Source organism: Pollicipes pollicipes, unplaced genomic scaffold (genome assembly GCF_011947565.3).
Source record: "Pollicipes pollicipes isolate AB1234 unplaced genomic scaffold, Ppol_2.1 Scaffold_6138;HRSCAF=7277_pilon_pilon_pilon, whole genome shotgun sequence".
Lineage (NCBI taxonomy): Eukaryota > Metazoa > Arthropoda > Thecostraca > Pollicipedomorpha > Pollicipedidae > Pollicipes > Pollicipes pollicipes.
The window spans coordinates 13,153,770-13,172,333 of NW_023596818.1; the positions used below are offsets into that span (position 1 = coordinate 13,153,770).

The 18,564-nt window shown below is 55.7% G+C and overlaps 2 protein-coding genes and 1 long non-coding RNA gene across 3 annotated transcripts in view; 2 read left to right on the plus strand and 1 right to left on the minus strand.

The window, feature by feature from the left end:
- The first annotated feature begins 2,349 nt into the window (after nucleotides 1-2,349).
- LOC119106359 (uncharacterized) lies at nucleotides 2,350-4,246 on the plus strand. Its single transcript, XR_005095124.1, has 3 exons — nucleotides 2,350-2,388; nucleotides 3,320-3,446; nucleotides 4,161-4,246. It is a non-coding gene; the product is annotated as an uncharacterized LOC119106359 (long non-coding RNA).
- Nucleotides 4,247-4,320: 74 nt separating this feature from the next.
- Nucleotides 4,321-15,373, plus strand: LOC119105327 (putative leucine--tRNA ligase, mitochondrial). Its single transcript, XM_037228795.1, has 15 exons — nucleotides 4,321-4,440; nucleotides 4,950-5,159; nucleotides 5,763-6,005; nucleotides 6,648-6,899; nucleotides 7,232-7,473; nucleotides 7,597-7,791; nucleotides 8,024-8,190; nucleotides 8,609-8,782; nucleotides 9,273-9,458; nucleotides 9,867-10,114; nucleotides 10,886-11,041; nucleotides 12,040-12,108; nucleotides 12,587-12,700; nucleotides 12,776-12,876; nucleotides 15,316-15,373. The coding sequence occupies exons 1-15, from the start codon at nucleotides 4,321-4,323 to the stop codon at nucleotides 15,371-15,373; spliced, it is 2,535 nt and encodes an 844-aa protein (XP_037084690.1).
- A 1,344-nt stretch (nucleotides 15,374-16,717) lies between these two features.
- The window catches only part of LOC119105328 (inactive dipeptidyl peptidase 10), a 107,532-nt gene continuing 105,685 nt past the window's right edge, over nucleotides 16,718-18,564 (minus strand). Inside the window, exons 15-16 of the mRNA XM_037228796.1 lie at nucleotides 18,306-18,511; nucleotides 16,718-17,571 (exon numbers count right to left, since the gene is read on the minus strand). Coding sequence (XP_037084691.1) covers nucleotides 17,446-17,571; nucleotides 18,306-18,511 — 332 coding nt within the window. The 3' untranslated portion in view covers nucleotides 16,718-17,445. The remainder of the gene's footprint in view (nucleotides 17,572-18,305; nucleotides 18,512-18,564) is intronic.

Sequence of the window (18,564 nt, forward strand, 5' to 3'; positions counted from 1 at the left end):
GTGTGAGATTTTATGCAGTTATTTTTCCAACAAAATCCAAATATCTCCTGAGCCAGCCAATACACTGCCTCAATCATTTAGCTAAAATGCCCAGTATTCACAGCCTGTGAACTAACAAACAGACCTTGAATGTAAACCGAACAGCAGGGTGTGTACGTATCTAGTCTTCATGAAATTAGGGATTGCTACAAAAAAATAATTCGGAATCACTAGACACCCAACCAACAAATTGCATAAGGTGCCTCGGCGCCGGACATGTTGCCATATGAATAGCGTGGTCACATTCACATGTTCTTCAATATTCCAACCTAGCTTGATTTGTGCGTGAAAATGAACTATGGGCACACGATACCATATCTGCGGACATGATACTACTGCCATACCTAAGGACATATACTGCGTGGGATGCCATACCAAATACGATGCCTGCAAGATCTCAAAACGTCAGCGTCGTGCTCGACCAAATTTGTTTACAAAGTATGAAACCACCAAAACGGCTAAACGGCTAACAGCTAAAAAACGGCTAACAGCTAAACGCAGTTTCCCCGACTGTATACTCACATCGCGTTTGACAAAATCTTAGTCGGTTGAGCTGGTAAACTTCCAGCGGCAAATAATGGGTGCTGCATTACGCATCCAAAAGCCGCATACGTAAGTCAGTGTACGACAAAAGCCTGAGCACGCAATCTGCGTTCCCATATAAGTGACAGATGTGCATCACATGTGTAATAAGCACGAACACATGCACATCGCTTGCATAACGCTTTTCTGCAGATTACCCCCTAATGAGTAGATTGGGCACAGCGACAGCATATAAACACTGGTACGCATCACACGTTAATTCGGCATGCGCTACCACAGGCGGTTACGAGGCATTAAGCACGCCTACAGGCACAGGTACACGCAAGTACGAGCGTACGCTGGTTACAGGTTACAGGTACTGGTAACAGGTTACGCTGCACACACATTACTAGAGACGCCGCAGAAATATTCCATTGCAAGGGTGGAGATCAGGTCCTTAAGACAAAGATTTTGGTGTTGTTTTTATTTTTAGCGGTGATGGAGGGGATATTTCCACTTCACTTTGGGGAAGAGACAAACACGTGGCCAGAGCCGCGAAATACTTGCTCCACCTGTGTGTAGAGAAGGCTACTATTCGTATGGAAGGCTGAACATTTTCGAGACAGGGACGAAACCGAATTCGGAGACTCGGAAAAGTCTTTCGGTACGCTAGTCATACTATCACAATCATCGGCATTTTTCTTCGGAACACAGCATTAACGGCTCAGGTCAATGCTAACGAGATGACAACGTTTAGTCTGATTTAGGTCCATCACAACCACTCCGAAGTCCGATTTTTAGATTCAATTTGGCTTTCACAACAACCGTAGAGCAGCGGCACTATATGCGGTGGCAGTTTTCTGGATCCGAATTGGTGTTTTCATAGTATCGGGGTCAGAATATCGGTCATGGGAGTAGTTGGGCTGTGTTTGAAGTTTTGGAAGAATGAAATGCATGACTGCATCTGCCATTTTTTTCAATAAGTTGCTGACAATATTATCTGGCTTTATCGTGGTAACATTCATGGTGGAATTGTCAAATATTTATTCAATATCAGTGCAATGCAAAATTATGGGTAACGTTCCATGAATACTTGACAGTTGACTATACTTGACTGTTGAATACTTGACAGTACTTCCATGACAGTTGAATTGAACGTTCGATCCTCAAAACGCCGTTTATGCCCGATTTCATCCAAAGACGCACATTTTTCCTGACCACGTGAGCAACAGAGATCGGTTGATTCGGGAACAAAATAACTTTTTTATTGGACGGTGATGGCTGTCGAGAGACGCGCGCGGGCGCATTGGCTGATCCAGGGAACTGAGCAACACGGTTATGCCGCCCTTCCAGTTACAGGAAGGGTAAGTGATAATGTTTATAACATTTTGAAACAAGGACCTTGTCGATCGGTTGCGAGTAATTTTTTCAAGGGCGCGTCAAATGCAACGGCTCTTTGCGACGGTTACGTATCAGTGCAACAGTCTGCGTGACCGTCACATACAAACATAATGGGGCATGCACGCGGAAGGAAGAACAAGATGCTGACAGCTGTTAAGGCTTGTGTCTATCCGGTCTCCTAGCATTTTTGGAAACCGAAGATGAGGCCATGGCATGAAGCACGGGACACAAGTTTAAGGAACTCGCAATGCGTAAAGGAATCTTGTAGCTGACGCTACCAAACCAAAGATGTCTGCCACCAAAACGTCAATTCCCAAGCTCCAATTATGGCGATAGCAAGACAGTTAAAGTAGTCAGCTTCTCACGCAAGTGACGACACCGGCAACACGCGAGTTCTTTCGTCGGGTTGTCGCAGCGTGATTCTGTGTAAGTTCAAAGGTAGTCAAAAGTTATAAGCCGGAAAGGAAAAGCTTGTCTCTCTTCACAAGCTGTTACCTCAGATTTTGCCAACTTCTTAACTTAATGCCTGATTGCTGGATGAGTCATTTGTATCGGTCCAAAGAGAACATTTTTGATGGAATGTACCATGTGTATGATTGATTTATGTGAGTGGAGCAATTTTGTCTCCAATTTTATCTTTTTGAGGCAACTGTTTTCATCTATAATTAGTTACTGACCAGTCTGCAAAAATCCATCTACCATACCAAATGCTTACATGTCTGCATCTGCATGGGATTGGCTCACTCAATGTGTAGCATATGTGCATCAAACTTAGGCTAGGTAAAATTGTGCTGAACTTTCAAAGTAATTTGTACCAATTTTTGTGGTGACAGTTTGCTTAAAGTTACTTAAGTACAAAGCACCATCATAAATCTTTGTATTTTCAAAACAATTGCCCTACACACTAAAATTTGTGATCATGAGCTAAAACTTGGTTATCACATTTATGGTGTGTGTGCACCTTAAACTGCTGCCTGAATGTCTGCTATGCCAGGGATGTTTGTCATCACATGTATTTTGACACCTGGGGTATTAGCTAAGTAATTTTGGACATAGAGACATTCTTAGGATGCATTATGATGATCCTGGCCTGAAGATATCAAATGACTGAGGGGCTCATGCCTGTTACAGTTGAAACTACAAAATAACACCACTATCATTAGGGTTATGGAACAGAGTGATGTATAAGGCATGTTGCTTTATTACATATTTTTTTCTGACATACATGGATGGTCCCTTAGTTGCTCTTAAGGGTGTGAACATTGGGAGTTTTATGATATCTGATTTTGATATTTCATTGATGTTATATGGAAGTACCATGGTATATTAGCTTACAACATTTTATGGTTTATTTTAGGATACTTGGGCTGACCACTCTTTTCTAATATCAACTCTGACAAGCCTCAGCAAGTGTAGGTTCTGTGCTTCATGAATGAGCATGCAAGATAAAACAAAACTCGAACAAAAGAAAATCAGTTATAAATGTGAGTTGAGTGTATGAGGTACCATGTTCAATGTTTAAACTCCACAACAGTCCTCAAGATGCATGTAGAACACAATGACAAAATATAATCACAAAATAATGAAATGATAAGAGATGAATGGTTGGAAACCTGCAGTTTTGAATGCATGCGCTCAGTTGCCTGCTCAGATACAGGTTATCTTGTTGTGCATAATGCATGCAAGAAGTCTGCAGTGCATTCAAATTGATGAGTATGATATGCACTTTGCTCTACAAACTATATGAAATTCATTGAACAAATTCACATACAATTGTGGAAAAATTCACTGCAAACTTTTGGCACATTTTCTTGAATGTTTCTCTATGTCATCACTATTCCAAAGCTTAACATACTGTTTTAGCTGCAGCTTCAGTAATGCCAGCAGATGTAACAGTTTGTACCCATGAAACATTATAACTGCATTCTGCCTGGTGTTTGCTGTGCCAGGGTGTGTGTGTGTGGGGGGGGGGGGGGGGGGGGGGGTCAGGGGAATTTGTCTGAGTTAGGATGTCTCATAACTCTACCATGAATCTGCATACTTACTGACTGCCTGGCTATTACCAGGTGTGCTGTGGATGAATATCAGGTGCTGCATAACTCACCAACCTCTGACTTTAGAGATCATGCATGCAAGGCCAGATGGCTTTGTATTCATGCTTGCACAATGACCTATCATCACAATTGTTTGCCTTACAGGCACACAGGTGATGCAGCTGACATGAGCGGCCTCTCTGTCCACCTGGAGGTGCCCTTCGCCAGTGCCCGGCAAGCCGAGATCGCCTACAACTCGCTGCGTGTGGACAAGGAGCCGCGACGCGCCACCACCACTCGCCAGCTCTCCCTGGAGGGCGAGCGGATGCTGGTGTCCTTCGACGCGCCGGACGCCCGCAGCCTGCGCACTGCCGTCAACGCGTTCATGGACCTGCTGGTGGTCGTCACACAAACGCTCGAGCGCTTCGGCGGCGATCAGCCTGCCGCGTGTGAAAAATGCTAATCTTTGTGTGCGGAACGGGTCGAAAGATGGCGCTGCGATCGCCGTGGCCGCTGCGAAAGCGGCCGTCGTACATACGTGCTGTTCAACGGCTGCTGTTCACTGAGACTGGTGTGTGGGTAAGTTAGACGGGCATGCCAGGTGTAGCTTGGTCATGTGTTTTACTAGCTCTTGGCGTGTTGTCCATGCATGATAGATGCAGTATGAATCTCTTTTAACAGTGATGTGTTAATGTGCTTAAGCTTGCCGTTGCCCGGCAAGTAAGCTTTTTCGAAGCTTTTTTTAGAATATAAAGATGATTGCAGTTGATGATTGTCATCACATGAGTGCTATTGTTGGACAGCCTTCACTTCATATGCATTTCGTCGTCAAAAGGATCCAGTTCCATACCATTATCTCCACAAAACCATACTCACCCACCTCAGACCTCCTGATCCCCCGTCCCCTCTGTTACCGCCGTACCCCCGGTGACCGCCGGCGTCGTCCGTCGGCAGGGCGAGCTGACGAACTCGGAGCGGCTGGCGGCCGAGCGGGCCTGGCTGGCGCGGGTTAGCGCCGCGCCGGCGCCGCCGGAACCTGGCCAGCCCAGCGCCTACGTGCTGGCCATGTTCCCCTACCCGTCCGGCCGGCTGCACATGGGCCACGTGCGCGTGTACGCCATCAGCGACGCGGTGGCTCGTTTCCATCGGCTCATGGGCAAGCAGGTGCGCGCGCCGGCCGGGCTGCGCACGACGCCGGCTGTGCGCGGTATGAAAAAGACGTGACATGGTTGGCATGGGAAATGGCAGGCTGTCGAATGAATGGAATGCAATGCGATCGCGGTCGTCACTGTATGCATTGTCAGGTCGCCCGACTGGCTGTCTGGTTTGCTGATGGTAGCTTTCACTCCTGCGTCCGAGTCCGTGGGCCGAAATATGAACTTGCTGCCGATTCGAACCTACGGTCAAGTCATGCACGCTTCTGAAGGACGCCTTTTCCCGACCTAAGCAATCACCTATGAGGAGGCGATCCTCCCATTGCACTGGAATGCCATCCCTCTGTGCAACCCTGGTACTCTGCGCAGGTCATGCCCTACTGGGGCATCTCTCCTGACCCCGGCACAGATTGGGTCAGGGGCGATACTCCCGCCCCACCCCCCGGGCGGGCGACGGGGCGGGATTGGTTTCGTCCCCTGACCCAACACTGGCTGCCACTGGCCCACCCCAACACGCCCGCGCATCTACCGCAGGGGCGTGGTCTCGACCCTGACCCTGACCCTGACCGCAGCCCTGACCTCGGCCCTGACCTTGACCCTGACCCGTGCGCAGGTGATCCACCCGATGGGCTGGGACGCGTTCGGACTGCCGGCGGAGAATGCCGCGCTCGAGCGCCGCCTGCCGGCCGACGAGTGGACGCACGACAACATCGCGCACATGCGCAGCCAGCTGGAGCGCATGGCCTGCTGCTTCGACTGGGGCAGCGAGCTGACCACCTGCCGGCCCGACTACTACCGCTGGACACAGTGGCTCTTCCTGCGGCTCTACCGCGCCGGCCTCGTGTACCGACGAGAGGTGGGATGTGCGTTACTGCGCGTCTGGGAAACCAGAGGCACGGGGTTCGATTCCCCGCGGTGCCCGCCCTTCCTGCCAGGGTGAGAGGCAGGCGACGCGATATAGCCTCAGCTGGGTGCGTCGTGAAGCCCCAATCACACACACACACACACACACACACACACACAGGTGGGCTGTGCGACGGGAGTCGGAGGCCTCGTTTGTCGGCTGAAAACTCGCTGGTGGGAGTTCTACAGTGCTCGATGCGTGGTGACCAGATTGCAGGACGTCCCTACTAAAGCGTTCGAGCCGGGATAGTTGACTGGTCTTACGTCGTCCCGGTTGCGACGTACGCAAAAGATTGTAACGCCAATGATCGCAAGAGCCAATGTGTCGTGAAATAATTCAAATCGCTCATCCGTTTCCGTGATGCGACTGATGCGGAGGTGGGACGCCCTCTTGATCTTTCTTTGTTGAGGATGGAAGGTGATAAGCTCTGTTTTGCCGTCTAGTTCCTCCGTGAACTTCTTTTCTAACGGCGATGATCACGTCTCGAACCATGCACATCTCCGACCGCGACTAACACGTGATGGCGGGCTCTGCCCGCCTGCCAGTGGCCTGAGACGCCATCCCTGACTGTGCGCGCCATCCCCCGCCCGGCAGGCGCTGGTGAACTGGGACCCGGCCGACGGCACGGTGCTGGCCGACGAGCAGGTGGACGAGCAGGGCCGCTCGTGGCGCAGCGGCGCGCTCGTCGAGCGGCGCCACCTGCGCCAGTGGTTCGTGCGCACCACGCGCTTCTCGGAGCGGCTGCGGCGCAGCCTCGACTCACCGCAGCTGCGGGACTGGCGCGACATCGTCCAGCTGCAGAAGCATTGGATCGGAGAGTGCGACGGCTGGAAGTTCGAGCTGAAGGTGCGGCCAGGCTGGGCCTGGGGTCGCAGTGTCCCGCCGTCGGGCTCAGGGCTGGAAAGGGGTGCAGCGGCCGCTCGGGGCATGCAGATGCCGGTTAGATGAAGTGAACTGCGAACGGCTGCGCTCAGCGTCCTGCGACTAACGGCGGATGCCGCTGTGGCGTTCTGTGTGGTCCGTAGTGCGGCGCTGTGCACAGCTTAGGAGGGGTTTGATCATAGCCCAGTTATGACTTAGACACTAACCTTTGGTACCAAGTCTCTGTTTTGGGACCGGCCTGTAGCGCGCTCGTCACTGAGCCGCCGTGTGACACCTGTCTTTCCATCCGACCTCAGGTGGAGGACACCACCGACCCGGACTCGCGGCCGGACCCGCTCCTGCTCTGGACAGCCGACCCGCGCCGCTTCGCCCGCGCCTCCTTCATCGGCCTGCGCTCGGAGCACGCGCTGGCAAGACGCCGGCCCTCCGGCGGCGGCGCGGCGACGCCCCTCAGCGCGCTGAACCCGGCGACGGGCGGCCGGCTGCCGCTGCTCGTCAGCGACGCGCTGACCTTCCCCGACGGCGCCGACGCCATGCTGTGCGCGGCCGAGGACGGCGGCGAGGCGGCGCACCTGGCCGCGGCCCTCCCGCCACCGCCGGGGGGAGCGCCGCCGTCGCTGGAGGCGGTGGTGGCGGCCGGCGGCGGCTACCGCTGCTCCAGCCGCCTGCACGACTGGCTGGTGTCGCGCCAGCGGTACTGGGGCACGCCCATCCCCGCCGTGCACTGCCCGGCGTGCGGCGCCGTGCCGCTGCCCGAGCGCGAGCTGCCCGTCCGGCTGCCCCGGCTGCCCGCGTCGGGCGGCGGCGGCTCGCCACTGCTGGAAGCCACGGACTGGCTCAAGGTCGACTGCCCGAGGTCAGTAGCGGCGGCGCGTGCAGTGGGCTGGCTGGTGTGCGCGGAAGAACTGACTTGATGCGAGGAGCGGTGAAGGGCTCGCGTTTTTGTTGCTCCGTCCCGGTCTGCGAATGATGTGTTTATGGAAAAACTGAATGAACAACGTCATGGTCGGCCTCGCGTGTCTGATTGCACCGTTTTCTATCGTGCCTTGCAACGCCTCCCGACATCACTAACACTCGTGCCACCCCAGCTGCGGAGGACCGGCGCAGCGCGAGACGGACACCATGGACACCTTCGTCGACTCGTCCTGGTACTACCTGCGCTTCCTGGACCCGCGCAACTCGAACGCGCCCTTTGACCCTGACAAGGTCAACGCGCACATGCCGGTCGACATCTATGTCGGCGGAAAAGAGCATGGTAGGTCAATGTTACTTAGATTGCAACCGATTTCTTCCCCTTTTCTCCATAGGAAGAACTCTTCATACAGTTGTTTTGGTCATGCTTGAGAGGTTTAAATAACGCCTTCCGGTCTAACGTGTTCCAGACAGTGCAACGAATGTTGGGAAGCATTGTGGTGGTCTTAACGTTTTTCTCAGAATCGGTTTTTACTTTCGCCGCAAGCTGGCTTATCCAAAGCCCGGCAGTTGGAAGCGTGATCACTGTATGCGTGTTATGAAAAGTGTTCTTTAGCTGTACCAACGTCGCCAGTCACCAAAATGACGTCGTCATGTCATTGGCTGGTTACGCTGTCGGCCCCGGCAGCCCGAGCGGGTGCCTTTATGTCCCGGCGGTGTCCCAGTCTGTTCCCGTGGTTAGAGTTGTTCTGTTCGGGCAGCCGTGCTGCACCTGTACTACGCGCGCTTCATCCACCACTTCCTGCACTCGCTGGGGCTGGTGACCTGTGAGGAGCCATTCTCGCGTCTGCTGGTGCAGGGCCAAGTCATGGGCCAGAGCTACCGCGTCACCGAGACGGGCCGCTACCTCCGGCCCGACCAGGTGCAGATGTCAGGTGCGTGAGGTCGGGTCAGGTCAGGCCAGGTCAGGTCAGGTCAGGTCAGGTACAGATGCCAGGTAAGGGCCAGGTCCTGTGGAGTTGGTCAGGTCAGATGCAGATGTCAGGTAAGATCAGGTAGTGATGTCAGGTCAGGTCATGTACGATGTCAGGCCTGGTCATGTGGAGATGTCAGGTCAGGTCATGTGCAGATGTCAGGTCAGGTCATGTGCAGATGTCAGGTCAGGTCATGTTGTATCCAGATGTCAGGTGAATCATGCCAGGTCAGATTCAGATCTCGGTGGATTGCACTGTGCCAGGCGAAGTAAGCGCTTAAAACGTCTATTCATACTGGATACGAAGCATGCTGATGTTTATTAGCGGAGATGTTCTTCTCGCAGCCTCACATGGTCACTCATCCTGACCGATCGCTCCGTTTCGCCCGCGCCGTTCTACTGCTGCTGCTGCTGCTGCTGCTGCGGACCCTAACCCCGTCCACCGTGCTCAGAGTCAGGAGATGCGGTGGACGTGGACTCCGGCCGGCCGGTCACCGTCCAGTGGGAGAAGATGTCCAAGTCGAAACACAACGGCGTGGACCCGGCGGAGGTGATTGGCGAGCTGGGCGCCGACACCATGCGGCTGCTGATGCTGGGGACGGTGGCGCCCACCTCGTCACGACACTGGTCCAGCGACTGTGAGTGCACGGTTGGGGATGAGGACCGGCGGCGGCGCCTGCCACCTCGAGGTGGGCGTTCTGAGGCGGAGGGCCCAGAGCAGGCCAACTACTGGGTCAGACTTATTGTTGTACGGCCTTTCGTGTGTGACACAGAAGACCGCGGCGGTTTTTTGCGCTTGTGGACTTCGCTATTATGTTCCATGTGGCTAATATTCCTCGTTTGCGACCAGAACAATATTTATCCAGGAAGCACTCCTGAACCCACACTCCCCAGCCTGGCTTTTTTGTGTTTGTTTTCTTGAGAGCGTATCATGTTTTTCCACGTAGTTGCATGTTATCGAAGGATCTCCCTCGCGTCCAATCCGTCATCTGTCCGAAAATGTCCATAAGCAGGCCGACCAGCCGCCCCCGTCTGTCCTCCGTCAGCGTTCCCGCCGCTGCTGGCCTGGCAGCGCCGGCTCTGGATGACGGTCGGCGACCTCCTGCGCCTGCGGTCCGCCCCCGCCCCACCGGCGGGGTCCGGGGCAGGGGATGAGGTGGAGCTAACGCGGCTTGAAGCGGAGATGAGGGAGACGCGTAACTACTTCGTCCGCGCCGTCACGCTCAATTTCCAGGAGACGCATCAGCTGAGCGTGGCCATCACCCGACTGCAGGGACTCACCACGGCACTGAGGGTACGGAAGGGGCTGACGACGGTCCTGATGGTACGGGAGGGACTGACGACGGTCCTGAGGGCACGGGAGGGCTGACGACGATCCTGAGGGTACAGGAAGGGCTGACGACGGTCCTGATGGTACGGGAGGGGCTGACGACGGTCCTGAGGGTACGAGAAGGGCTGACGACGATCCTGAGGGTACGAGAGGGGCTGACGACGGTCCTGAGGGTACGGGAAGGGCTGACGACGGTCCTGAGGGTACGGGAAGGGCTGACGACGGTCCTGAGGGTACGAGAAGGGCTGACGACGGTCCTGAGGGTACGAGAGGGACTGACGACGGTCCTGAGGGCACGAGAAGGGCTGACGACGGTCCTGAGGGTACGGGAAGGGCTGACGACGGTCCTGAGGGTACAGGAAGGGGCTGACCACGGTCCTGAGGGTACGGGAAGGGCTGACGACGGTCCTGAGGGTACGAGAAGGGCTGACGACGGTCCTGAGGGTACGGGAAGGGCTGACGACGGTCCTGAGGGTACGGGAAGGGCTGACGACGGCACAGGGTGACCGCGGCTGGGGTTTCACTAAGACTTACTTTGGAACTGACCACTACTGTTCCTGTGCTCGATGTGCGACAGTGCGCCTGGCATGTGGAGCACCCTGGCCATTCGAAGCGTTGCTGGTCGCGTGACGTAGGCTGGGCGTCATCGCGTGCCTCTCACCTCTTCTTAGTTCATACTAGGGACCACTTCTATTGTTCGTCCCTGACGCCGCCCGCGTTGCCGCTTCTTCTCAGAGGCTGCCCGCCTGGTACCAGGCGCAGGGCGCAGAGTATGAGCGCGCGCTCGGTGACCTGCTGATCATGACGTCACCGGTCATGCCGTGCCTGGCCGCAGAGATGTGGGCCGCATTTACCAGTGTTGTGCGACACGCCCACCCCAGCCACCAGCAGGTCAGAGTCAGTCGGTGCCTGCGCTGGTCTGTACCACTGAGTGTTGTAGCTATTTTTAGGGTCAGGCAATGTGAGTGTGGGTAACTCTGTCCGTTATTATCATGTCAGCCCGTTTCCGTGTCAGCCGGCGTCGGTGTGATCCAACGTCGGTGTCAGCGACAGTGTCACTGTCAGTGTCAGCCAGTGTCCATGTCGGCCCGTGTCCGTGTCAGTGAGTATTCATGCCAGCTGCATTGTCAATGTCGGCCATTGTCAGTGTCAGCCAGGGTCCATGTCAACAGCAGTGACGGTGTCAGCTAGTGTCAAAGCCAGGCAGTGCTGATGGCGGCCACTTATCGGCGACCTTGTCGGCGCCGGGACCGGTGCCATTATCCCCGGCAGACGGCGCCGCGATGTGGCCGATCGATCTGCCGGGGCTTCCCTGCTGTTGTCAGCGCCCGTTGCCATGGCAAACTTGGGCCCGTCCGCGCTGTTTCAGCAGCTGATCTCAGGACTAAATCTGGCTCCGATGTCAGATATGAGTTTCTGTGCGGTGTTTGATGAATACGTAGCATTTGAATGCGTTTTGCTGTCTCGGCGCGTGGTACTGCCTTAGTAGAATGCAAATGTGGTTTGTTGTTTCGTTGTGTGGTAACATCTTGGTGAACCGCGTGGGACAAGCTGTTTTATCTTCTACTCGCTGCTTAGCTACTTGACCGTCGCTACTCGCCGCGAGATGACCGTGGTAATCAAAACGCCCTAAAAATATAAATCGCTAGATTTACTGTTACGGCGCGGTGGATGATATGTGTCTGAACCGTTTGATTTGGGCAGACTCGCTGACAGAGGAGCCTATCTTAAAATGCTGCCACTGCCTATCAAACAATCTGAGCGGCTGGTGATTGGCTGTTTGAGTAATGGCAGCTGCAGATGGACTAACCACGTGACAGCGGCTGTTGCCGACGGACCGCTGTGCGGCGGCTGACGGCCGGTGCCCTGCCGTGTGTGTGATGCCACAGGACTGCACGGTGCTGGAGCAGCGCTGGCCAACAGTCGATGAGGACGCCGCACTAGAGCTGAGCGTCGAGGTGAGCCCTCTGGCGGCCGGCTGGGGTCGCGGCGCGCGGATGATGCCCTTTCTCGATCGCAGTGGATATGTCCTCCCGATAGCCGTGGTGTCGAGCGCTGTCTACCGCCGCTGGACCGTTCCGAGTGTCATGCTTTTCCCCACTGGCGACTTGTGTTCAGCGCTTGCCCAGCATGGGGATGGCCGGGTGTAGCTGACTGGAGGCTTGACCAGAACCCATCGTCCGGTCTATAATTCCTTCAAACTGGACTGCGTTTCAGTCGAGGGGGAAATGTGAAAGGTTGGTGCGGGTACTGTCAGACCCCGGGTGTTTCCGCTGTGCGTCGTGCGTTGTGCTGTATACAAACAAAAAAGTGTGTTCTGCGGTGTTTGAATGGCCAGACCTGCGTTTGCTCCATCCCTGTGAGAGATTTGGCCCTGATACGGCCACCACCCTGCGTGCTCCCGCCGGGCGTGACACCGCGCCGCCGCGCCCTCAGATCAACGGCCAGGAGTCGGCCGTGGTCCCGCTGCCGCGGCGCCAGCTGGACGCGCTGACGCAGGCGGAAGCCTGGCGCCTGGCGCAGGCGGTGCCGGTCGTGGCGCGCTACACGGCTGGCGGCGTCTCCGCCTGCCGCCTGCGCTTGCTGCCCGGCCTCGGCGCCACGCTCAGCCTGCAGGCGCGGCAGGCTCCGGCCGCACAGGCGGACGCTGAGCGGGAGGAGGTGCTGCGCAAGCGGCAGGAGCGCAAGCAGGCCAAGAAGGAGCGGCGCGAACAGCGCCTGCAGCGGCGCGCCGAACGCACCGCCGACGGCAAGTAGCGGCGAGCGGCGTGTCGCTGCGGCGGTCGAGTCAGGAGCAGGGGTGAAGTGTGCGCTCGTCGTCCGCAGGCGGTCTGGTGTGGCATGTGTTGGGTGATGTAGACCTCGCGGACGGAGCGGTGCGTGCCGAGAATGGGCGATGTTTCAGAATATATAATGCTAAGCATGTAGTGTTTTCAATAACGTTTTAAGGCTAACGTCATGTTGATTCGAGTGAAATGGATGCATCAGATTTCTAACTGTTTGTGCTAGACTGGTGACGACCTGGTCATGCCAGTTCTTCTCGCGGGTCAGACAAAACTAAATCTTGCCAGTCTATAGCCTCTACTTGCCAGCTGCACTCACCAACACTCACATCACACCACGTGCACGTGTACACCCAACACCAGTTTGGCGTCTTTGAGTCTATACGCGTAGGAGTATGCATGGTGACGAACGGCTCACCTCACACGCCAACGCCAATCGAAAACCAGTCATGATCACGCTCCACGGAAACTATGTGATTACCTACCAATGAGAAGCGAGCATGACATCGTATGATGGGCTGCTAAACCACTGACAGAGTGTGGGATCGCCTTGTGATACCGGAACTATCTGATGCAACAGAACAAAGATATATGAGGAGGGTAGGATCGTTCGGGGATTTTAGCGCCCCATTCACTCAGCGTTAGCGTGACGTCACCGGGACATTCTCCTCAGCAGCCTCAGCGCGCGGCCCCGCGTGTGATGTAATAGTCCGAAGGAAATAATCGCTCGCCTGCTGGTTTCGTCCTCCCCGGCTACTGCATGTAAAGTTTAGAACGAATGGCTGCTCTTCCTTCTCTTTATGTCGACGTTTTCCACAGATAGTGTCTCACCAAACAAGTGATTTCGCTGTGAATTCGAAAAGCTTGATCTGGACTAGAATTGCATCGCTCGCATTAAGCGAGATCTGTCAGCGATGGTGCCAATGCAGCAAGTCAAGCTTCACCAGTTCTGGCGCCTTTGCCGTCGCCCGTTTCAATGTCATCAACCGGAGGTGGTAACGGCCCCCTAACCAGGTTAGCCTGGAGGTCAGACCGCCCCGGATCCCGGATCTGGACGAATCGGCTGAGCTTGGCCTCGCAGCTTGGCATGCGACACTTGTTAACCGCGGTGGGTGGTGCGACGTTTCCAAAGCAGGCCTCGGGGCGCACAGTCAGGACTTCAGATGCATAACCGGGAGACGACCCCCGCTGTGACCTCAGCAGCCTCCATACAGAGCCCGGACCACACGTTCCGAGGCGGCCTCTGTGGCCCCAGCACGCCGAACACCCTTCTCGTGCGTCCCAATGTGGCCACTGAAGCCTTGGCAACTGGCAAGCTCCATGCAGCCTCGCGCGTTATGTACTGTTCCGAAGGAAATAATCGCTCGTCTTCTGGTCCAGGCGTCCCGCTAGGAGCGTAGCAGACTCCACAAAGGTCCCAGGATACGCGTCCACAGGCGGCCAATGCGACCACAGCATGCTCCTTACACGGTTTACCTCATGCGTTGAGTGCCGGTCGTATAGTGTACTACAGTCGTTAACGCTTCTGAGTTAACCACTGCGCGTCTGGGAAACCAGAGATACGGGGCTCGATTCCCCGCGGTGCCCGCCCCTCCTGCCAGAGTGAGAGGCAGGCGACGCCATATAGCCTCAGCAGCTGAGTGCGTCGTAAAAGCCTCAGTGACACACACACCGCATGCGTTCCAAGGTGACACAGGTCTAAAGGTCAAACGCATGATGCGCTCCTCGCGTCTCAAAAGGCTGTTGCCGCCCCAGCGGGTCCCACATACGTGGATCGTTTCCTGCGACATAAAGCAGCCGTAGGCCCACCTCTCCGCTATTTGTCTAAAGCAGTGTGAACAGAAGTCACTACGTCTCGTCCCTCTTCAGTCCCAACACGATACTCACGCCTCACTACGAGCTACCCACGTATCCTCACTCCTATCCTCATACCCATCCTCACTCCTTTCACAAGAGGACTGTGCTTAGACATTCACGAATTTCAAACGCATCGCAACATCACGGTAAACCTCAGGTGAGTGCGGGGTAGTTACAACAGTTTACCAACATCATGCCTCTAGCGGCGTGCGTGGTGTGTTGCTAGTTACGCCATGTAAATCGTGCCGGCGGCATCGCGCGATCTACAGTCGCGCGATGGTGGACTATCAGCACCGGCCGCACCCAGCCTGATGGCAGCGAGCCGCACCAGCTGCGGACGGCAGCGACATCGAATAACTCACACGTGTGAGTGAGAAGTTTTACCACCGCCGGCGCACCAGCCGCGACCGTCGGAGCTCAAAGTCCCGTCTCTGAGACGCCAAACATCGCCGGTAGCGCGGCAATCCTTCAGTTCCACGCAGTGAACCGCTGCCTGCGGGTCACGCTAAGCCCGTGTGACGCCAGACGCAGTGAACCGCTGCCGGCGGGCCACGCCAAGCCCGTGCGACGCCAGACGCAGTGAGCCACTGCCGGCGGGCCACGCCAGGCCCGTGCGACGCCAGACGCAGTGAACCGCTGCCGGCGGGCCACACTAAGCCCGTGTGACGCCAGACGCAGTGAACCACTGCCGGCGGGCCACGCTAGGCCCGTGCGACGCCAGACGCAGTGAACCACTGCCGGCGGGCCACGCTAGGCCCGTGCGACGCCAGACGCAGTGAATCACTGCCGGCGGGCCACGCTTGGCCCGTGCGACGCCAGTCCAAGCCAGCGGGAAGCCAGGCTGCGCCTCGCTGTCAGAGATCACGTGCGCCAGTCATGCCACAGATGCCGCGGCGTACCTCGCTTGTATGCAATTAAAAACGCTGACGGAAACGCTGCACCGCTTTGCGTTGCAGACGCTTTAGCGCTTAGATTAAGCTTTCAAGCATGAAACACTGCGCCGAATCGCGCTCTCGAGTTTTTGCGTCACGTTTGCGGTCTTTGGTCTTAGGCGAACTTTGGAGCCATGCTTGCATTCTTCCCTGGCTGCAGCGCTGTCTAGCGAGGACACGCATTACGTACAGTTCACGCACCCGCAAAGTGCGTGGTCGGTGGACCCAATTTTACTTCGCAGCGGTGACTGCAACGTCAGCACGGACCCTGCTCCCTCAATCGGACATCTGAGTGGGTCGCCAACCGAGCCTTTCGGGGACCTGTCAGTGCCACGGACTCGGCGATGCCTGCTCTCACTAAAGTGCGGCTTGGATGCAAAATGTGGGTACGGCTTGACCGCAAAGAGGAGCGTTGCCTAACGGAAATTGAATGCAGCCTCCTATGCTATCAGTAATTGAGTCATTTGCATGCATTTAGTGTACCACGCACGTATATTCCGAATATATACATATGTATGTACAGGCATATTCCGCATATATATATATATATATATATATATATATATATATATATATATATATATTCTCTCTCTCTCTCTCTCTCTCTCTCTCTCTCTCTCTCTCTCTCTCTCTCTCTCTCTCTCTCTCTCTCTCTCTCTCTCTCTCTCTCTTTTGGGCTTCGGCAGGTTGCCAGACAGTTCGCCGAACTGGTGTGAAATTTAAAGATTGAAGTCCGAGCCAAATTCGAACTTTGAATTACAAGAGCAGTGGAACATCACCATACATGCAAGTAAAGCAAACATCTATTCAAACTTTTCAGCCTCAGAGCCTGTGGAAGATGCATGGAACTAATTCATCTGGCTCCAGCAATAGAAAAGCAGCCTCGTTAAGATAACTTAGTGTTATCTCTCTGAGGGATGTTGGCTGTCTGGCGTGACTTCATCATCAGTGCTGATTTGCCGCTGCTCTCCATCAAATCATGCAAACCGGCTGTCGACAGTGAACATATTTATTATAACAATGACAGCTCGGTGATGCTTCCTATGCGGTGCGGTTACCACCATGCCAACAATGAAAACGTCTTGCGCGGGTGCATCGTTCACAGCAACAATAGTAACACCAACACAAACGAGTAACACGCAACCGGCGCATGATGATAACAGAACAGCGACTGAAGGAGACGCCAGCTCCAGCCGACGTAAATCCGACAGCGACACGGACGAGTGGGCTTGCCACGGCGGCGGCGCGACGCTGCGACCTCTCTTGGTTCGGACCTACCGGTCGCCACATCGAACGGGATACAATGACTGCGGCGCGCTGTCCAGCGGGCTGACCGGCGAGTCTGTCTGCCGGACATAACAACCAGCCCGCACCAGGAACGCGACACTGCCGGTGGTGATTACATCACACAAAGCGGCTAGACCCGCCGCGCTGTCCGGACCCCCCCGCAGAAGCCGAACTCCCCTGCAGCGGCCAGACCTCCCGTGGCGTCCGAGGACCGTTGCTTGGTCTCCCATGCCCCTGGCAGCCGCACCTCACCCCTGTTCACCGGGCGCCGAGCGCCTCCGGCTCCGGCCTCGTCATTCTGCCGGCCTCGGGCCCAAGCCACAGCCCGGCGCGGCTAGCCGGGCTCCTCGGTGCCGCCCTCCGTCCCGGGGGTTACTGTCAGTTTCGGTCTCTTTTTGCATGTGTCGCCCCCACAGCATACGCTGGGGGCCCTATCTCATATGTCCTCGAGCACCAATTCACTGACGTTCTCAGGCAGAAAGCACTCGTGGAAGTATTGGTCCAGGGTGCGGTACAGGTGTTCGGTGACTCCGCTCAGCTGATGGCCCTCGTCCGGGTACACCTGCGGGCACGGCACGGGTCGGCTCAGCCGCGCCGTCAGGGGGCCCGCACGAGGCGTCAGTCACTGTTAGCTGCCGTTCGAATCTGATCGCAAGAAGCAGATTCGATTATCAGAAAAAAGAAAGCGCATCACATTCCCGCAGAGGCGCGATGCTGGCAATGGGCATGTGTCCCGGTGACAAAGAATGCTTTGTTTACATTGGGCCCATTGGGACAGCAGTTGTGAACTTTCCGGGTGCAAACATCCAGTTTCGAGTCAAGGAGCGAGCCCAAAAACTAAAAAGAACGTGTTTCAGTTTCATACGCATCGAACTATTCACAAAATAATTTGATGTGCTGTCTCTGCTTTATACACATCCGTAACACCTCAAACAACGTGCGCAACAGGCTCCCCATCACAAAACTACCCCAACACTTCCTTAAGACCACATGTAAAAAGGTAATATTTCAACCAGCTTGGTTTTATTAACCGGACCACTCGGGAAAATCATCATCCATTCCTCAGCCTTCGTCGAACAACAAGCTTTCAGAACTGTCCTGGGCAGGCGACAAGCTTGAAGCGTTTTTTCCTGCTCAAGGCTGAAGAAGGTAGCAGGTTTATCCTGATAGCTCCCGCTTAACAAAACCACGCCCATCGCATATCTTTTCTACATTAACCATGCCCCAGCTTAAGAGCACATCCGTCTTCGCCCCCCGCTGCCGCCCCGAGCTCGAACTGCCGTCCCGGCCGCTGACCATCTGGCGGAAGACGGCGCCGGCGCGCTCCAGCTGGCGGGCCAGCAGGAAGGTGTGCTGCACGCTGACGCTGGTGTCGGCCGTGCCGTGCACCAGCAGCAGGCGCCGACCGGCCAGCGCTGGCGCCCGCCGGCCCAGCGCCGAGTCAGAGAAGCCTCGGTGGTTGTCGTCCGGCCGGCCCAGACGCCGCTCGCTCGGCGCCGACGCTGCCCGGACGGGTCAGGTCACGTCAGGCTACGCACCCAACCGGATCTTGTTC